Below are 20,865 nucleotides of genomic sequence, written 5' to 3'. Positions count from 1 at the left end.
TCCCTCCTCTATGTGACATCCTTTTATATATTTGAACATGGCTATCATATCACCCCTTAACCTCCTCTTCTCCAGGCTAAACATGCCCAGCTCCCTTAGCCGTTCCTCATAAGGCATCGCTTCCAGGCCTTTGACCATTTTGGTTGCCCTCCTCTGGACACGTTCCAGTTTGTCAGTGTCCTTCTTGAACTGTGGTGCCCAGAACTGGACACAGTACTCCAGGTGAGGTCTGACAACCTTCTTGACCCCCACTAAGCACACGGCGAAAAAAGTCAGAGTGTGTGGGGCCGCTTGAAGCTGCTGGAGCGGTTCCTACCTGTGGGGTTTCTTTGTGGGGGGACTTCTAGAGGGAGAGGGGCCTACCATGCAGACTCCATCTGCAGACATCCGTAGCTCCTGCTGGAATTGCAGAAGTGTTGAGTTCGAAGGGACCCCCAGCGGTCATCCAGCCCAACCCCGGCAATGCGGGAATCTCAGCTAAAGCATCCATGACAGATGGACGCCCAACCTCTGCTTAAAAACCTTCAAGGAAGGAAAGTCCACCACCTCCCGAGGGAGACCATTCTGGCTCTCACAGCCAGGAAATTTGTCCTGTGGTTTAGTGGGGAGGGACGCGGGTGGCGCTGTGGGTTAAACCACAGAGCCTAGGACTTGCCGATCAGAAGGTCGTCGGTTCGAATCCCCGTGACGGGGTGAGCTCCTGTTGCTCGGTCCCTGCTCCTGCCAACTTAACAGCTCGAAAGCACGTCAAAGTGCAAGTAGATAAATAGGTACCACTCCGGTGGGAAGGTAAACGGCGTTTCTGTGCGCTGCTCTGGTTCGCCAGAAGCGGCTTAGTCATGCTGGCCACATGACCCGGAAGCTGTACGCCGGCTTCCTTGGCCAATAAAGCGAGATGAGCGCCGCAACCCCAGAGTCGGCCACGACTGGACCTAATGGTCAGGGGTCCCTTTACCTTTACCTAACGTTTTGGAGCAAACCCATGCATCTAAAGCATTTTTTGGGATGTGAAAAGAGCTTGCTGGATCAAACCAGTGGCCAATGAATAAAACCTGCAACCAGGATTCGAACGCAGGACCGGCACTCTCCCCTTCTACACGTTCTAGCAACTGGCATTCGGAAGCATTGCTTTCTTCCGACCACAGAGGCTGCCGACAGCCCTCTCCTCCTCCTCCTCTGCTAATTTGCCCCGTCCTCTTTTAAAGCGGCCCGCCGCCTTGTCCTGTTGCAGGGAGTTCCGCAGTTCATCTACAAAAAGAAAGTACTTTCTCCCCCCCCCCCGTCCCGAATTTTCCAGCACCCGTCGGCAGGAGGAATCGAGCCCCCCGGATACTCACAGAGGTATAGAGGTAGCCCTCAGCGTTCATGGCGACGTACTGGCCCGATTTGGTGCTCTGGATCGCGACCACGCGAAGTCCCACTGGGATCAGGTTGAAGAGGGCTGCGGGGAGAGAGGCAGAAAGGAGGTCGGTGTCAACACCCAATGAAGAACAGGAAGAGGGTTTTGGGGGGGTCAAGAATAGGGGTCAGCAAACAGATGTACTCCATCCCTGCCCCCTAGTTGTCAGAAGGCTTTTCTAACTGGGGAGGGGGGTTTTCCACAAAAAAACTGCCCATTTCAATTTCTAACGCTTCTCAAGGTCCGTTCTTCGCACATGAACTTTGAAAGATGCTACTAGCCCTTGTGAAAATTCGCTGGCATCTGAGTGCGAACGCAACATTCCGAATGCAATTTTCAAAAATTCGCTTCATTATGCTTCCTAAAAAAAATCTACGCATTGCTCGATTGCGAGGAACCGAGCCGAAAACTTTGCAGTGGTTTGCAAAAAAAAAAAGAAGAAGATAAAATAATACAATCGTTGGTAAAAAAGAGACAGTATATGAAAGCTCTCAAAGAGTTAAAATAAAAACAGATCAAAATCTTGCCTAATATTCACTTTTTTTTGCAAGGTTTTCTCCACAACTTAATGCTCCTTTCCTCGTTTATTTTTCACAGATATACACCTCCTTAGTTTGGAGAGGTTCTTTGTGGATATCGCAGGAGTGCCGAATTCAAAACACGGTTTCGGTTCGAGAAGCGAGGATCTGGGTAATTTTTTTGCGAAACCAAATCCCCCCCCCCCCCGTCTTAGTTGGGAGCCTGGACCCGTGTGCCCTTTAGAGAGAATCCTGGAACCACCAAACTGTGCAGCTGGAAGGGGACCTCGTGGGGTCATCCAACCCAGCCCGCCACAACGCAGGAACCACGGCTTAGGAATCCTAGAACGGCAGGTGGCCAACATCTGCTTAAAAACCTCCGAGGAAGGAGAGAGGAAATATTGGGGGGCAGAGAAGGACCCCCATGGGCAGAACTTGTGAATTCTGCTGGCGCGGTGGCAGCAGGAGTAGGAACGAGATGAAGGGTTGCTTAGGAAAGGGACTCAGACCACGGGGAGCGAGTTCGAGGTGGGCGGCAGGGGGACCTTTCGAAAGCCTCTGCTTCCTTTAAATGCAAGAGCACGAGGGGGCAAAGGGGGTGGCAAGATTTGCTGAGGCCGTGGCTGCCACCACCCTCCTCCCGGTTTTGTATTCGGGTCTAGCGCAGGGTGGAGGGGAGCGATTCGCTGGAAGCAGCCCAGGACGGGATGAGATGGAAGGAGCAGGGATCATCAATCACGCGTCCCTCAGAGGACGGGCCGGCTCAATTATGCTCAGATAGAGAGCCAGGAATGGACGGGAAGAGAAGGCGGGAGGAAGGGAGGAAGGGAAGACAGATGGCGCAAGCCAGCGAGGGAATGAGCCAGGGGGAGGGAGGCCGCGGCTGCAGACGGGGGGGGGGCATGTGGTCAGGCAAGAGGGCCCCCAGATCCAGCCCCCTGGAGGAAAGAACAGGCAGAATTTAATTCGCAAATGGCCCGGAAATATATCCCAGGTCTTGTCCCAAACCGGGGCTAGGACAGGCCATGACACCCCCTGCCCAAAAAAGGACCCAACCGGCAGGTGGAGGGCCCAAATATTTCTGAGTCGTTGGCTGACCCCCTGCGCGGTTGCGTTACACGGGGTTGGGCTGGATGACCTTTGGAGTTCCCTTCCGGCGGTACGGTTCTGAGGCGGCCTCCTCCTTCTCTGACTCTGCGAACTCGGCAAGGAAGCACCCTGAGATCTTGCGATGAAAAAGGTATATGATTCTAATAAATAAAAGGAATTAGGCGTTGGCTCTTCGGCGCCACCTGCTGTCTGGCTCCCTGCTGCCCACCCTACCCCTGCTGGAAAGGGAATAAGCGGAAGCCTCCTGCCCCGATCCGTTCTGGGATGCGCAGGTGGAGGGTCAGAGATTTCTCCAGATCTCCTGCCGGGGCTTTGGGCGACAGACGTGGGTCAGGCGAGGGGTTCCCCTGGCCCCCGGCCCCGCCAGCTGCCCTTACTGAAGCCGTTGGTGTCCTCTCTGGTGCCGTCAATACTGCCGTCGGGGTGGACCTGGAGATAATAGCCGTGCCTGCAGAAGAGTTTGGTGACGATGCCTTTCAGCTGCGGCTCTGCACCGGAACGGGGGTGGGAAAGCAAGCAAGACATGGTAAGAAACATCACTTCCCTCTCCCCATGTGAACCGACGCAGACCCTCCAATCACCGTCTAAGGCCTTTCTCTGCGTGCTCCCAATCTCCACAGGGAAGCCCGGAGGGTGGCGGCAAGAGAGCGGGGCCTTTTCTGTGATGGCTCCCTATTTGCGGGACGTTCTCGCCAGAGAGGCTCGTCGGCCACCATCCTCACATATTCATTCATTCATTCTTTTATTTCCCTAGTTAAAACAATGCTCAAGGCGGCTTCCGACAGGACAAGATTTACACAATCAGCAACATAACAAAAACCATAAACAATAAATAAAACACATTAAAAAGAATACACAACCAAATGGAAAACAATTTCCACATAAATCATAAAATCTAAAACAAAGACTATAGCATTAATATCAACCGCAATTTAAAATGACATAAATGAAAAAATAAAAGCAACAACAACAACAACAACAACAATTTATTATTTGGGTTTCCCCAGCCGCTCTGGGCGGCTTCCAACAAAGATTAAAAATACATCAAAAACAAACCAAACCAAACACAAAACACAAAAATATATCTTTTGGCACCGGTCAAAAACGTTTCTTTTCTGCCAGGCTTATACTTCAGCCCCACTGAGATTTGAACCCAGGACTTTGCAGCTTGAAACACGAAGCATTGCAGAAGCCTCCCCGCCCCCGCTCAGAAAACTGCAGAGGTGGAGGGCATTTGTGAAAACACAACGAAAAACTGTACAGCACCTAGCACGGCGCATTGCAATTCCTGCCATGTGCATTCGGACAAACGATTAAGGCGACTGCCTGATGCAGGTCAAATCTTGTCTAATGTCCTTAGCAGCCCTAAACGTTATGCAATGGTGCAATCATGTCAGTTTTTCATTTTTCAAGCTGTATGTCTGTCCCCCTTCCTTTAGTCTTGTCCCCCCCCCCTGTGCTCCTCCCAAACCCACCCCAACATGCCAACACGAGCCGTCCAGAATCGGACATGGCCAACTCCAGATGGCCAGCCCCGCTCCCATTAAAGTGTGGAGAAACTGGGATTTCATTAATGTGGCCTGGAATCGTGTTAGACTTTTTGGCTGCTGCATCACGCCGGTGGCTCAAGCTTAGAATCCTAAAAATTGCACTACAAGTCGTAGCTTAATGGTGAATTCCTGACATAATGGAGATGTAAAAGGTTTGGATTATCGTAAAAGACGCGGGAGGAAACGATTAACATCACGACCCACAAAGGGAAGTCCAGGAGATTCTTTAGAATCTTGATTCTCTGTTGCACGTTCGATATGTGACTGTAAAGTTTTAATCTGAAAAACCAAACAAACAAACACCGTATTTTTCACTCCATAAGACGCACCTGACCATAAGACACACCTAGTTTTTAGAGGAGGAAAGGGGGAAAGCCCAGTTTTTTGAGGATCAGCTCAAAGTTGTGCAGATTCTTTTGCAAAGGGGAAAAATCCTGTTTTTACGGGGTTCCACTCACAGTTCTGCAGCTTCTTTAGGAAAGGAAAGGGAGCCCTTTTTACAGTTTCCAGACAGATAATCTAATCAGCAAGTCCCACATCGCTGGGGGAAAAAGCAGCCTCCATCTGCAGAACATTCAGCAATGGAGGCCTGGCCAATGGGCTGGAAAGGGAGCCAGCGATCGACCACACACTTGCTCCCTAAGATGCACAGACATTTCCCCTTACTTTTTGGGAGGAAAAAAGTGTGTCTTATGGAGCGGAAAACACGGTATTTTATTTGTTTATTTATTATCTATACCCCGCCCATCTGGCTGGGCTTCCCCGGCCACTCTAGGCGGCTTCCCAAAAAATATTAAAATACTGTAATACATCAAACATTAAAAGCTTCCCTAAACAGGGCTGCCTTCAGATGTCTTCTAAAAGTCTGGTAGTTGTTGTTCTCTTTGATATCTGGTGGGAGGGCGTTCCACAGGGCGGGCGCCACCACCGAGAAGGCCCTCTGCCTGGTTCCCTGTGACTTGGCTTCTCGCGGGGAGGGAACCACCAGAAGGCCCTCGGAGCTGGACCTCAGTGTCTGGGCTGGACGATGGGGGTGGAGACGCTCCTTCAGGTCTACTGGGCCTTTGAGGCCGTTAGGGCTTGAAAGGTCAGCACCAACACTTTGAATTGTGCCTGGAAACGTACTGGGAGCCAATGTAGGTCTTTCAAGACCGGTGTTAAGTGGTCTCGGCGGCTGCTCCCAGTCACCAGTCTGGCTGCCGCGTAATAAAAACAGGCACATTGCAACCTCACATCCGACCCCCTCGCCACTTGCCTGGGCCCATCAAGCTCTCTCTCGGTCGGCCGCCCCAGCCCTTGAGCTCTGACACCCCTCTTGAGCCCCACTGGGGGCTTGGCAAAAAAAGACAGAAGCGTCACAGAGTGTGTGGGGCTGCTTGAGGCTGTTGGAGCGGTTCCTACTTGTGGGTTATTTTGTGGGGCGGACTCCCAGAGCGAGCGGAAGTTGGCATTTTCCCATCTCCGCCGTGCTAAGCAGTTGGTCCCTTACCTTTCTCGCCCTGATTTTGCCACTGCGATCCATGTGATGGTCACCTCCAGGCTTGACTACTGTAATTCGCTCTACGCGGGGCTGCCCTTGAAGGATTAGTTGTCTCCTGCCTTCCTGCACATGCCCCCCCCTCTCTAGGGAGTAGACCTCCCTAGACCCCATCCCAGGCTGCGAAAGGACCCAGGAGTCCTGGCTCATGTGCTCTGACCATTCAGCCAGACTTCCCCAACCTTTATGCCTTCCAGTTTTGGACTACAACTCCCATCAGCTTCCAGTGAGCGCAAATGTGTTGGGACTAATAGTTCCTGTCAGTGAAATTTCCCCCCACCAGCCAGTAGGAATGTTTTGGACTACATATCTCATCAGGCAGCAGGAATGTGTTGGAACGTGTCCAGAGGAGGGCAACCAAAATGGTCAAAGGCCTGGAAACGATGCCTTATGAGGAACGGCTAAGGGAGCTGGGCATGTTTAGCCTGGAGAAGAGGAGGTTAAGGGGTGATATGATAGCCATGTTCAAATATATAAAAGGATGTCACATGGAGGAGGGAGAAAGGTTGTTTTCTGCTGCTCCAAAGAAGCGGACACGGAGCAATGGTTCCAAACTACAAGAAGGAAGATTCCACCTAAACATTAGGAAGAACTTCCTGACAGTAAGAGCTGTTGGACAGTGGAATTTGCTGCCAAGGAGTGTGGTGGAGTCTCCTTCTTTGGAGGTCTTTAAGCAGAGGCTTGACAACCATATGTCAGGAGTGCTCTGATGATGTTTCCTGCTTGGCAGGGGGTTGGACTCGATGGCCCTTGTGGTCTCTTCCAACTCTAGGATTCTATGATTCTATGACTACAACTGTGTTTTATTCTGTGAACAGCACTGAGATCTTACGATGAAGGCTGGTATATAAATCTTGTTAATAACAATGTTACTATGTTAAGGGACGCGGGTGGCACTGTGGGTTAAACCACAGAGCCTAGGGCTTGCTGATCGGTCGGCGGTTCGAATCCCTGCGACAGGGAGAGTTCCCGTTGCTCGGTCCCTCCTCCTGCCAACATAGCAGTTCGAAATCATAACAAAGTGCAAGTAGATAAATAGGTACCGCTCCGGCGGGAAGGTAAACAGCGTTTCCATGAGCTGCTCTGGTTCGCCAGAAGCAGCTTAGTCATGCTGGACACCTGACCCAGAAAAACTGTCTGCGGACAAACACCGGCTCCCTTGGCCAGTAAAGCGAGATGAACGCTGCAACCCCAGAGTTGTTCAGAACTGGACTTAACTGTCGGGGGTCCTTTACCTTTTGAGGGGGGAAATTTCAGGGTGAGATCCTATTCCACAGCCCAGCTCGTTGGGGTGGAAGTCCCCTGCGGGTCCATGTGGTCAGTAAAAGAAAGTGGTTTCAGCCAAGTAATTTGGAGCAAAACAGCGGTTAGTAGATTCAGGTAGGTAGCCATGTTGGTCTGACGCAGTCAAAATATATAAAAAAATTAAAAAAATTGTCCAGTACCACCTTAGAGACTAACTAATTAGAGAGCCAGTGTGGTGTAGTGGTTAAGAGCGGTAGTCTCGTAATCTGGGGAACCGGGTTCGCGTCTCCGCTCCTCCACATGCAGCTGCTGGGTGACTCTGGGCCAGTCACACTTCTTTGAAGTCTCTCAGCCCCATTCACCTCACAGAGTGTTTGTTGTGGGGGAGGAAGGGAAAGGAGAATGTTAGCCGCTTTGAGACTCCTTAAAGGGAGTGAAAGGCGGGATATCAACTCCAAACTCTTCTTCTTCTTCTTCTAAGTTTGTTCTTGGTATAAGCTTTCGTGTGCATGCACACTTCTTCAGATACCATGCACACAAAAACATATACCAAGAACAAAGTTAGTTGGTCTCTAAGGTCCTAGTGGTCAGTAGACCATGATCTTTATTGTTGCACAACAGGTCCCCACAGGAGTAAAAAACCTGAGCATGGGGTGACATCCTGTTTTAAAACTTCCCTCTTCCCCCCAGAATACCCTTTGAGAGGCATCATTGATACATCATCACTACATCACTAGCATGTCACAAAAAGTGAGGAGGAATTAAAGAACCTTTTATTGAGGGTGAAAGAGGAGAGCGCAAAATATGGTCTGAAGCTCAACATCAAAAAACCCCGAAGATCATGGCCACTGGGCCCATCAACTTCTGGCAAATAGAAGGGGAAGAAATGGAGGCAGTGAGAGATTTTACTTTCTTGGGCTCCATGATCACTGCAGATGGTGACAGAATGCACAAAATTAAAAGACGCCTGCTTCTTGGGAGAAAGGCGACGGCAAACCTAGACAGCATCTTAAAAAGCAGAGACATCACCTTCCCAACAGAGGTCTGTAGAGTTAAAGCTCTGGTTTTCCCAGTAGTGATGTATGGAGGTGAGAGCTGGACCATAAAGAAGGCTGATGGCCGAAAAATGGATGCTTTTGAATTCTGGTGCTGGAGGAGACTCTTGAGAGTCCCATGGACTGCAAGAATATCCAACCTCTCCATTCTGAAGGAAATCAGCCCTGAGTGCTCACTGGAAGGACAGATCCTGAAGCTGAGGCTCCAAGACTTTGGCCACCTCATGAGAAGAGAAGACTCCCTGGAAAAGACCCTGATGCTGGGAAAGATGGAGGGCCCAAGGAGAAGGGGACAACAGAGGACGAGGTGGTGGGACAGTGTTCTCGAAGAGACCAGCATGAGTTTGACCAAACTGAGGGAGGCAGTGGAAGACAGGAGTGCCTGGCGTGCTCTGGTCCAGGGGGTCACGAATACAATGGTTGAGGAAGTTCAACATTACGTCAGTTTATCAGACACCTTTCCCAACACCTCTTAAGTCCCCATCACCCAAAAGAACAATCAAACTCTTGATATCTCCTTGCCCTCAGGACTGGTCTGGAGAGGGGCTTTCAGAACACCTGACTTGCTCAACTGCCTCTGGGGATGTCTAATGTTGCCCCCTTGGTCACTTCCGGGGTAGGGGGCCGTGAATGCCCTCTCACGCTTGGGGAATTATGGCGGGATGCCCTGTTCCTGCTTCTTGGTTCATGGAGGGAGATGGAGCCCAAATTCACCTTTCTTTCAGGGTTAAAATGGTCTTGGAATGAGGAGAGTCGGTTTAAGTATGGATTTTCTATGAATCTATAAAGTTAGATTTCTTACCTGCACTGTCAAGTCTAAAGGATACATTCAGGCATAATATTTGGAACATTGTGACAACTATACAGTGGTACCTCGGGTTACAGACGCTTCAGGTTACATACGCTTCAGGTTACAGACTCCGCTAACCCAGAAATAGTACCTCGGCTTAAGAACTTTGCTTCAGGATGAGAACAGAAATCGTGGTCCGGCGGCGCGGCGGCAGCCGGAGGCCCCATTAGCTAAAGTGGTGCTTCAGGTTGTTACGGTAAAATCTGGGTGCGAGGCTGCTCTGCCACCCAGCTCGTCGGACTAAGTCCGCGGGTCCCTGCGGAGGAAAATGAGCTCAGCCGGAGACAGGAGCAAGATGCAGAAGATCCAAGTTTATTGCGCATCAGGTTCAAGGCGAGATTGAACAGCGAGAAAGGGGTCACATGAACTTTTGAAACTTCCCTCCATGTCCCAGAATACAGTGCAAAATACATCCCAGTTACATCATGAATACATTAAGAAGAGGTTGGGTTACACAGGATTAACATATGGAGGAGGGAGGGGGGAATATGCAGAGCTGGAGATATGCGCAGATAAGCACATCCTGAGCAGTGGCATAGCGTGGGTTGTCAGCACCCGGGGCAAGGCAAGTAATTTATGCCCCCTAACCCATGGATTTGCGCCCCCTAACCCTAACCCCCAGATGTTGCGCCCGGTGCGGCCGGCCCCCCCTGCACCCCCCACGCTACGCCACTGATCCTGAGTACCGGTGATGAGAAGACAATGGTCCATGTACTGGCATTGCCCGGAGGAAAGGTTGGCAGAGTGATTTGACAGGATTAGGGTCTTGACACCTTGTTTGAGGGATTATGGAGGACAGGGGAGGTGTCATGGAGTCCTAGAGAAATTGAGCAAACTGGCACGTTGAGTTTCTATGAATTTTATAGATTTTAGTCCCTTTTGACATTGACAATTGGAAATAAATGGATATATTGTAGCAAGGAAGAAGGTGAAGAAGACATGCCCCCCCCCTTCCGTATCAAGGTTAAGAACAGTTTCAGGTTAAGAACGGACCTCCGGAACAAATTAAGTACTTAACCCGAGGTACCACTGTAAAGTTGTGCGCCCCTCCATGTCATTTCCATAACAACTTTAATAATACAGAGGACGCTCAGGTTGCGAACGTGATCCGTGCAGGATTCACGTTCGCAACCTGCAGTGTTCACAACCAGCAGTGGCGCATCTGCGCACGCGCGGGTTGCGATTTGGCGCTTCTGCACATGCGCAAAGCGCGATTTAGCGTTTCTGCGCATGTGCGACCCCCAAAACCCGGGAGTATCCCGTTCCAGTACTTCCGGGTTTTGGTGGGTCCGTAACCCGAAAAAACGCAACCGGAAGCACCCGAGGTATGACTAATATAACTCCAATCAGACAGCAGGAATGTGTTGGGCTACAACACCCAGCGGGAATTTTCTGGGAACTGCAACTCTCATCAGCCCCCAGCCCTGAGGTCCCTGGGCAGGTTGCGATGATTAAAATGCAGCAATGCTATTGAAACACAATAGTGTGTGATACAAAAAAAAAGTTCAAAACCATGTAGAGCCATAAAAGGTAAAGGTAAAGGGACCCCTGACCATTAGGTCCAGTCACGGACAACTCTGGGGTTGCGGCGCTCATCTCGCTTTATTGGCCGACAGAGTCCGGGTCATGTGGCCAGCATGACAAAGCCGCTTCTAGCGAACCAGAGCAGCGCACGGAAATGCCATTCACCTTCCCACCGGATTGGTACCTATTTATCTACTTGCACTTTGACGTGCTTTTGAACTGGTAGGTTGGCAGGAGCAGGGACCGAGCAACGGGAGCTCACCCCGTCGCGGGGATTCGAACCGCCGACCTTCTGATTGGCAAGTCCTAGGTTCTGTGGTTTAACCCACAGCGCCACCCACGTCCCTTAGAGCCATAAAAACGACTGCTCAAAACATCCCCTCAAGTGACTCTGAGGGTGGAGGAACTGCCAAAAGGGCCCCCTCCGCCAATCTCAGTACCCTGTTCTCACAGTGGCCAACCAGACGCGCATTATAGGAAACCCACAAGCAGGATTCGAACACAAGACCAACACTGTTCCCCTCCAATGTTTTCCAGCAAGTGGGATCCAAAAGCATCGTTGTCTCTCCGACCATGGAGGCAGAGCCGAGCCGTTAGAATTTGTCTAACCCTCTTTTAAAGCCGGTGGCCTCTTGTGGCGGGGAGTTCCGCGGTTTAACTCTGCGCTGGCTTCCTTTTATCTGCCCTGAATCTTCCGAAGAGAATTGGGCTGCGAGAAATTCCCTTGGTCCTCTGGCTAATTTAATGTTGAGGTTTAACACACACACCCCAAAAAAACCACACACCCAAAAAGCTACAGACCCGAGGCGTGACTTTTGCACAAAACAAAACACACATTTGAGACACGCACGGAGCGCACATCTTAGGACATCTCTATTCCGAAGAGATCTCTCTCTCTCTCCCCCCCCCCCCCAATTCTTGGCCTGCTTCAAGCTCAGAAAATCACTCTTTTTGTTCCTCCGCCGCTCCCTCCCTCCCTCTCCGCCTTTTGACAGGCCTTGGAAATAATTCACGAGCCATTACAGAGCGAAAGGGGTATATTCTGGGCGCCAGCATCTGGGATATGACAACGCAGGGGAAAGACTCTTAAGCAAATTATACTTAGGGAAGAAAAATGGGTCCCTTTTAACGAGACGCAGCGAGAGATTTCCCGTTCCATCAACGTCGGGGGAGATTTGAGCATTTTAATTCTGCTGTTTCCCTTAAGGAAAAGGGGGAGGGCAAGAAATCTGGGAACGGGCTCAGATCTCCCCAGATCAAGATGGAAAGGGGAAGGGTCTGGCGTTGAGTTTTAGGGGGGTTGTTTCAGGCATTTTTTGGGGGTGTGTGTGTGCAAAATCAGGCTTGTTCCAAAATACATAAATCACAATTTATTTGGAGTTAGGGCAAGGGGTGCAGGACGCCTGGGTTCCCAGGAGAGAAGTGCAACGTATTTTTTTTACTGGGGGCAAACAATTGGATTTTGCCTCCCACGGTCATTTAGTTTCCCCCCCCTCGCTCTATTTCCCGCCGGCAAACGTCCCATCGCAGTGATGAATCAGTCTAGTTGTATATGAATGTAATCTTTTTAAGTGGTGAGGTGTCCACACTTCTCAGAGGCAGTTGGCCCAGCAAAGGATGAACTGCAGATTTCCAGCAAAACATCTCCTTCCCTCTCCCTTCTCTATCCATGACTCTGGGTTTTTTCTCGCCTGCGGCTGATAGTGCCTTTGGAGGGGCTGGAGATTCTCCTTCCAACACCCCCACCAAAAAAAAAAAAAAAAAAAAAGATAATTAGCAAAGCAACTCAAACAGACAGCTCCTTATTCATCATCTTCTGCAGCCTTCACTTCCAGGTCTCCTGACCAGTGTGACGTGCCCATTTCACACACGGGGACAACCGAGGCCGAGAAAGAATAACAGAGCGGTGGAGTTCGAAGGGACCTCTGAGGGTCATCCGGTCTGACCCCCGTGGCCATGCAGCAATCACAGAGAAAGAATCTCTAGCAGGCGGCCAACCACTGTTGAAAAATGGAGTCCATCAGCTTCCATCTAGCCGACCATCCTGTTCTCAAAGTGGGAAACCAGATCCACACGCCCCCCGCCAAAAGAAGCCCATATTCAGGACCCAATAACAATGGCCATCAATAGTTTCTCCCCCTCCATCAATTTGTCCAATCCTCTTTTAAAGCTTCCAAGCTGGTGGAACATTGCTGACTCTTGTGGCAGGGAGTTCCGCAGTATAACTGCGTGAAGGAGGACTTCCTCTCATCTGCCCTGAAATCTCCCATCCTTCTGCTTCATTAGGCGGCCCTGAGTTCCAGCACGACGAGAGAGAGAGAGGGATAAAAACTTTTCCTCTCTGCTTTCTCCTCGCCGGGTATAATTTTATAGGCCCCTCCTCTTCCATGCGTTTTTTTAGCTAAAGGAAAGAGTTCCGAACGCCGTCACCTTTCCTCCTCTCCACCTTTTCCAAATCTTTTCCAGCTCTGCAATATCTTTTTGGCGCCAGAACTGTACTCCAAGTACAGTCGCACTGTAAATTTGCAAAAAAAAAAGCTGGCGTGATATTTTCTTTTTCTCTTCCCAATCCTTTTTTGAAAAGGAGCTTGTGATAAGCCCTGAGCTGTGGTAGGACTAGAACTCGGAACTTTAGAAGAGCCCAGCTGCTAGACCAGGCCAACCAGATGCACCGCAGAATTGTGGCGTTGGCAGGGACCTCCAAAGGTCATCTAGTCTAACCCGCTGCCACGCAGGACTCGGGGAAGTCCGCAAGCAGAACTCTTTCCACTTGGGTCCCCCAACGACTGACGCGTTCAGGGTCGCAACATGAGAACCCAGCGACGACCTCTGGTGATGTCCCAGGGCAGGCCCTGGCGATGTCAACCAGTGCAATGCGTTGAGCATTAACCTCCATTGCCGAGAGTGTGGCATTCAATTCCTTCCTACCATTGAGCCCTGGAGACGGAGGTTAATGGGGAGGACACCCCGAATGCAATCATTTCCAACCTTGGCTGAAGCTTGCAAGATGCAAACCCCAGTCTGCTGAATAATAACGTTGTGGGATTTTGGGGGGGTCAGTCTGGATGATGCCCCAGGGTCCCATACCCAGCAAAGGTTGGAATCCCAGAGGGCATTCTACTGCTGAACTAGCCAGACAATATTCTTAGCTGCAATGTTTGAAACTCAGATATATGGCCGCCAAACGGCACCTTAATCCTAGGTGCTTTTCCCCCCTTTACAATGAAATTTATTATCATTGTTGTTTGTTTGTTCCATTTCTTTACTGTTTTATATTTCCAAGAAAACACCTCAAAGTGGTTTACAACACATTAAAACATCAACTAAAACAAATTATAGCTTCAAGGAAAATATTTCAGATCCTTCTCTCCGAATTTCAGATCCTTCTCCCCAAATTGATTTGCCTACTTAATTTATAGGGCTGCCCCATAGCAGAAGGGCTCTAGGAAACCAGGGTGGTGTGGTGGCTGGAGTGTTGGACCTGGGAGATCAGTCAGGAAGTTCACTGGGTGATCTGAGGCCAGACACAGCCCCTTCAGCAACCTCACAGGGTTTGGCTACCAGATGGAGAGGTCCGTCGCCTGGCAACCAGAGATCTCCACATGGTTGCCACGGGAACCACGCCAGCCGCAAGATGCGCCTGGGGGATTTCTACCCCCTGGTGATGTCGTGGGGACGTCATTCAGCGCGACGTGTTGACCATTTACCCCCATCGCTGAAAGTGTGCCATTCAATTCCTTCCCACTATGGAGCTTTGGAGACGGAGGTTAATTGGGAAAATGGGAGGACACTCCAGAGATGCTATCATCTCCAACCTGGGCTGAAGCTTACAAGATGCACCCCCAGTCTGTTGAACTGTTGTTGGTTTGAGGCGGCGTCAGTCTGGATGATGCCCAGAGTCCCTTTTCTGTACCCAGCAAAGGTTAGAATCCAAGAGAGGATTCTATCGCTGATCTACCGTATTTTTCGCTCTATAAGACGCACCAGACCACAAGACGCACCTAGTTTTTGGAGGAGGAAAACAAGAAAAAAAATATTCTGAATCTCAGAAGCCAGAACAGCAAGAGGGATCGCTGCGCAGTGAAAGCAGCGGTCCCTCTTGCTGTTCTGGCTTCTGGGATAGCTGCGCAGCCTGCATTCGCTCCATAAGATGCACACACATTTCCCCTTACTTTTTAGAAGGAAAAAAGTCAGTCTTAAAGAGCAAAAAATACGGTAGTTTCTTTGTAAGACAACACTCAGGTACTCTCCTCAGCACCCAAAAAGAATGATCCAGCTTGCCAGAGCTGCAAATAGGTGAGGGGTCCCACCAGGCCTTTTCCCCAGCCCCCTCTCTCAGAGCAACAGCCTGAGTTCTGAGTGCGAATTGAGCCAGAAACCAGACTGGGAGCTGGAGACACAGAGACCTGCTTGCTCTGTGCTGGACCTAAAACTGCGCATGACAGAGAGGCGAGATCTTTTTTGGGGGTGCAAACGCCGCGAACCCCTGCACCTTAGGCTCGGGTTGTGTATATATGTGCCAATGCACAAACCGTATAGCCTAAAGACTCTACGGTCTCCGTTGACCTTCGTCCCGAGGGAAACCGAACCCCAGGAAAGCGGGATTCGCTCAGAGATTGGTGGTGCGTGGGCGAACGATAGTGGTCAAAAAATTAAAGATAATCTTGTGGCCCCTTCTGGAGAATCGAGCCTTGGAGGGGGGCAGGTGAAACCCCCAGCCCTGGGGTGTCTGTTTGGCAAGCCTTTTCCATTGCCACCGACATTGTGGGTGCAGAATATTGGGCCCACACACCCAGGCGGTTCCTGCCTGCCTGTTTCACCTCTTCTCTCCTTCCTTCCTCTCCCTTGTCACACTCCCTCGCTCTCCCTCCGCATCTGCAGAGAGAGGGAGAGGGAGAGAGAGGAGGAATCTACAAGGTTAGGCAGATGCAGAGGTGCTCCTGATCACAGGAGGCGGGAGGGAGAAATCCCTAGGCAATTTGGGGGGAGGCGGAAAAGGGAGGAAGAGTATTTTCCGGGGAAGCAAAAGGACGGGGGTCTGAGATTTGGCCTGGGATAGGGGGCTGGTATTGCGACGGGCTGCAAATTCAGGGTGCGGGGAAAGCTTTGCAGCCCGGTGTGTGTGTGTATGTGTCATATGGTTTTGGGGTTGGTAGTGGGGGCCCCAAAGGTCATCCAGCCCAACCCGCTGCAGTGCAGGAAGTACAGACGGAGATTCCCCAGTGGACGGCTATCCAGCTCCTGCATAAAAAAGGGTCTGTGGGGACCCTCGATCACAGAATCCTAGAATTGTAGGGACCCTCAAAGGTCATTTGGCCGATGCAGGGAAATGCCACGGAAAAGGGAGCTAGCGGGGTTTGGGTGGGGAGGCGTGATTGGCCCCCAGGAGATTGGTTTCTTGGGGGGTCAGCAAGGCGGAACCGGGAGGGGGGGCGTTGTGGATGGACGCATCAAACAGGCTGTGATTTGGGGAGCGGGGCGTGTCATTCAAAGCTGAGAATTTAGGGATCTGAAAACAGATGAGATGCTGGAGATATTGTGGGGCACAGTGGCAGGTTCTGTGATGTTAGGATGTAAAATCAAGGGGTTCAGAAGGGTTTGTGGGTTTTGTTGGGGGGGGGCACAGATCCAGGCAGCAAGGTGGGATCAGAGAGGCCCATGAAGACTAGAATTTTGGGCGATCTGGGATGCGGCTATCACATTCAGGACATTAAGGGAAGAGATGGGTGTTACAGAGATTTGGGACGGGCCCTGAGCCCCACATCCAAGACGTAGCATTGGGGGCAGAGATCTTTTCCAATCAGGACTGAGGACGGAAATATATAGCGTGCAGTAGAAAGGAAGGAAGAAACCAGGGGAATAAATTTATCCGGATAATTATCCCCTTCCGCCCTTCCTACAAGCAGACGGTCGGTTCTTAAATTCACAGACACGGGGTCGTCTCTCTCTCTCTCTCCCCCCCCCCCTTCTTCCAACAGCTTTGCAAAGCTCCCTTCCTCCCATAATGTATGCAGATATATTTAAATGGATTTAATTTATTATAATAGCCCTGGCTCCCTTTGCAGCTAGCCTGGAGCATGCAAGGGGAGAGAGATGGGAGGTTGAGATCTGGTTCCCATGGCCTGTTTTCAGGGATGGGGGGGTGGGTTTGTTGCTAAGGCAAGAGGGGGGCAGGAGAAGCGTCTGGGCTGACCTTGTGGGGAGGGCAGTGGGGTGTGTGTGCCCCCAATTGAAAGATAAAGAGGGAAGACTTTTGCAATGGGGTAGGGCAGCCCAGCCGCGGCTGGTGGGCCACGCCTAAGCCACACCGTCCGGGAAATTTGGCACCCGCCACCGAGAGAGGCATCCATCATGTTTATATCCCAATCTCCGAATAAGTTCCCAAATAAAAACCTGGCGAGGGAGCGCCGCGGCGGTTCCCTCCAAGCCTCCATAAATATATTTATTCCTGGCAATAAAAACCGCGTCCCTTTTTTTAGATGCCTCCAAACGGATCGCTTTCCCCGATGAGGAAGCCGGGAAAGTGCCCGCGAGGTGGAAACGGATACCCTCTTGGGAGCCCTCGGGTCTGGAGGGTGGTTCCCCTAGCCTGACCGCAGAGCTGGGAAGGAACCGCAGCTAAGGGGGGGGGTTTCCTCTTTCCCACCCCCACCCCAGACGAGACCTGCCCTGGTATTTGGACGTGCTTTGTGGCGTTTCCTCGAGCACTTCCACCAGCTCAAAGGCCTGGGGTTTTTCAGAAGGTGCCCCTGACCGACAAGGGGCCGGCTCACTTGTTGGGCAATGAAAAACGGGGGACATTTGTCCCTCGCTCGGTTGCGTGGTCCCTCGCTCGGTTGCGAGGTACAGTTGTACCTCGGGTTAAGCACTTAATTCGTTCCGGAGGTCCGTACTTAACCTGAAACTGTTCTTAACCTGAAGCACCACTTTAGCTAATGGGGCCTCCCGCTGCTGCTGCGCCTCTGGAGCACGATTTCTGTTCTCATCCTGAAGTAAAGTTCTTAACCCGAGATACTATTTCTGTGTTAGCAGAGCCTGTAACCTGAAGCATATGTAACCTGAAGTGTATGTAACCCGAGGTACCACTGTATAGTTGTCACAATGTTCCAAATATTATGTCTGAACGTATCCTTTCGACTTGACACCTGAAGCACTATTTCTGGGATAGCGGAATCTGTAACCTGAAGCGTCTGTAATCTGAGGTAAAGGGAAAGGGACCCCTGACCATTAGGTCCAGTCGTGGCTGACTCTGGGGTTGCGGCGCTCATCTCGCTTTACTGGCCGAGGGAGCCGGCGTACAGCTTCCAGGTCATGTGGCCAGCAGGACTAAGCTGGTTCTGGCGAACCAGAGCAGCGCACGGAAACGCCGTTTACCTTCCCGCCGGAGCGGTACCTATTCATCTACTTGCACTGGTGTGCTTTCAAACTGCTAGGTTGGCAGGAGCAGGGACTGAGCAGCGGGAGCTCACCCCGTCATTGCGGGGATTCGAACTGCCGACCTTCCGATTGGCAAGTCCTAGGCTCTGTGGTTTAACCCACAGCGCCACCCGCGTCCCTACGGGGGCTGCGAGAGCCACCCTCAAAAATCTGGAGGGCTTCCCCACGGGAAGAGGAGAGAGATGGCTTGCTACTGTCCAGGGAGGACCCAAACTTTAAGGGGTTCAAATGACAAAGAAAGAGATCTGAATGAACATGGAGTTGACCGCTGAAGATGGCATGCTCTCCTTTAAGCAGAGATTGGGTGGCCATCTGTCAGGGGCTTCTCGGGCTGTGGCTCCTGTACTGGAGGGGGCTGGACTGGATGACCTCTGGAGGCCCCTTTCAGCCTCTAAAATTCTTTGAAAAGGAGACAGGGGCTGTGGGTGGCTTGAGAAGGGCAGAACCAAGAAATTGTGCCCCCCGAGGAAGAGCAGAAGGGAGAACGGGGGTTTCGCCTGTGGTGGAGACAGCTTGCAGATTCTCCCTTCCAACCCAGCTGAACACCATATATGCAGAAGGCGGCTGGCGGCTGGCGAATGCTTGTGGAATCCTAGAATTGTACAGTTGGTAGGGGCTCCTGAGGTCATCCAGACCAACCCCATGTATTCAGGAATCAAAGCAAACGAATCCCAGGCAGGACAAACCATCCAGTTTCTGTTGAACCCTTGGCCTGCTTGTTCACACTGGCCGGCAGCAAAGGCTCTCCATGCTTTCACGCTGCTGGAGAGATGACAACTAGGCATGATGGCCAAATTCTGCCATGCTTCCAAATCCCAGTTGCTGGAAACCCTAGGAGTTGCTCTTGTGTTCGAATCCTGCGTGCAGGTTTTCCTGGCCAAGAAGGGTCACCGGCCTGATCCCACAGGGAACTGAACTGGGCACCTTCTACACTCCAAGCAGCTGTCCCCACCCCACCCCAATGAGCCACAGACAATCGCTTTGGTGGATGACCCCGACAACCCCAGAGAACGGAAACAAAATCGGATACCCGCATGCTGAATGAACCCGGATCTGACCCAGTCGCGTCTGTACCCACGCGAGAATGCCAAAGTCTCTGCCCCAGGGAGCTTACAATGCGCAGGAATGAGGAAGGTGCTTCAAAACAGTCGCTCTCCATTTGCCAGGAAATCAGGTTTTGCGGGGCTCGGTTTTAGGTTGCTATAGGGTTGGGTTTTGGGGGTGTAATATGCAGAGGGAAAATCTGGGTGTTGTGGGCCGAGGGTGGCAGAGAGAGAGAGTCTGCGGGGCTGAGTTTTTGGCCAGCTCCCACGGCCAACGTTGTTCTGCCAGCTGCAAGGACACCACAGGGTAATGAGGTGCAGGCCGGGCGCCAGAAATCAGGAAGGGAGAGGAGGCGAGGCGAGGCAAGCAGAGAGATGTTCTGGATGCCAGCTTGAAGCTGGCACGTGCTGCAGGCCAAGTACTCAAGGGGGGCACAACAGACTCGGTGCTGCGGGCGGGCAGGGAGATGCAGATAGAGAGGGCAGGGAGTTTATTATTGCAAGCATCGTACCAAAGGACGGGGAAGCCCAGCATCCTGTCTCCGACAGTGGGCAGCCCACGCAACCCCTGCCGACTCCGCCTTGCAGCCGAGGAGACACGCAGGTAGACTGCTACTTGACATGGGGGTGCAATCGAGCGCTCTCCTCCGGGTGTTTGCCTAAACCCCGCAGGCCCAAGCTGCAGCGGCTGCAGTCTCTTGAGAGCCGGTTCCAGAGCCATCTAGAGTCAGAAGGGACCCCGGGAGGTCATCCAGCCCAACCCCTGCTAAAGTATCCACGACAGACCTCAGCTTAGAAACCTCTAAGGAGGGAGGCCCCAACAGCGCTCACTGCCAGAAAGTTTTCCCCGTATGTTGAGTTGTAACCTCCTTTCTCGTAGCTTGAAGCCGTTAGTTTGAGTCATAGAATCATAGAATCCTAGAGTTGGAAGAGACCACAAGGGCCATCGAGTCGAACCCCCTGCCAAGCAGGAAACACCATCAGAGCACTCCTGACATATGGTTGTCAAGCCTCTGCTTAAAGACCTCCAAAGAAGGAGACTCCACCACACTCCTGGGCAGCAAATTCCACTGTCAAACAGCTCTTACTGTCAGGAAGTTCTTCCTAATGTTTAGGTGGAATCTTCTTTCTTGTAGTTTGGAGCCATTGCTCCGTGTCTGCTTCTCTGGAGCAGCAGAAAACAACCTTTCTCCCTCCTCTATGTGACATCCTTTTATATATTTGAACATGGCTATCATATCACCCCTTAACCTCCTCTTCTCCAGGCTAAACATGCCCAGCTCCCTTAGCCGTTCCTCATAAGGCATCGTTTCCAGGCCTTTGACCATTTTGGTTGCCCTCCTCTGGACACGTTCCAGTTTGTCAGTGTCCTTCTTGAACTGTGGTGCCCAGAACTGGACACAGTACTCCAGGTGAGGTCTGACCAGAGCAGAATACAGTGGCACTATTACTTCCCTTGATCTAGATGCTATACTCCTATTGATGCAGCCCAGAATTGCATTGGCTTTTTTTAGCTGCCGCGTCACACTGTTGGCTCATGTCAAGTTTGTGGTCAACCAAGACTCCTAGATCCTTTTCACATGTACTGCTCTCAAGC

The 20,865-nt window shown here is 51.4% G+C and overlaps 2 protein-coding genes across 2 annotated transcripts in view; both read right to left on the bottom strand.

The window, feature by feature from the left end:
- TMEM102 (transmembrane protein 102) overlaps window positions 1–20,865 on the bottom strand; it is an 84,148-nt gene that overhangs the window by 14,287 nt on the left and 48,996 nt on the right. The window lies entirely within an intron of this gene.
- FGF11 (fibroblast growth factor 11) overlaps window positions 1–20,865 on the bottom strand; it is a 50,673-nt gene that overhangs the window by 12,559 nt on the left and 17,249 nt on the right. Inside the window, exons 2-3 of the mRNA XM_079952160.1 lie at window positions 3,405–3,515; window positions 1,338–1,441 (exon numbers count right to left, since the gene is read on the bottom strand). Coding sequence (XP_079808286.1) covers window positions 1,338–1,441; window positions 3,405–3,515 — 215 coding nt within the window. The remainder of the gene's footprint in view (window positions 1–1,337; window positions 1,442–3,404; window positions 3,516–20,865) is intronic.

The sequence above is a fragment of the Podarcis cretensis genome, assembly GCF_951804945.1.
Source record: "Podarcis cretensis genome assembly, chromosome: 13".
Taxonomy (NCBI): Eukaryota; Metazoa; Chordata; class Lepidosauria; order Squamata; family Lacertidae; genus Podarcis; species Podarcis cretensis.
This window is presented reverse-complemented; position numbering and strand designations above follow the sequence as displayed.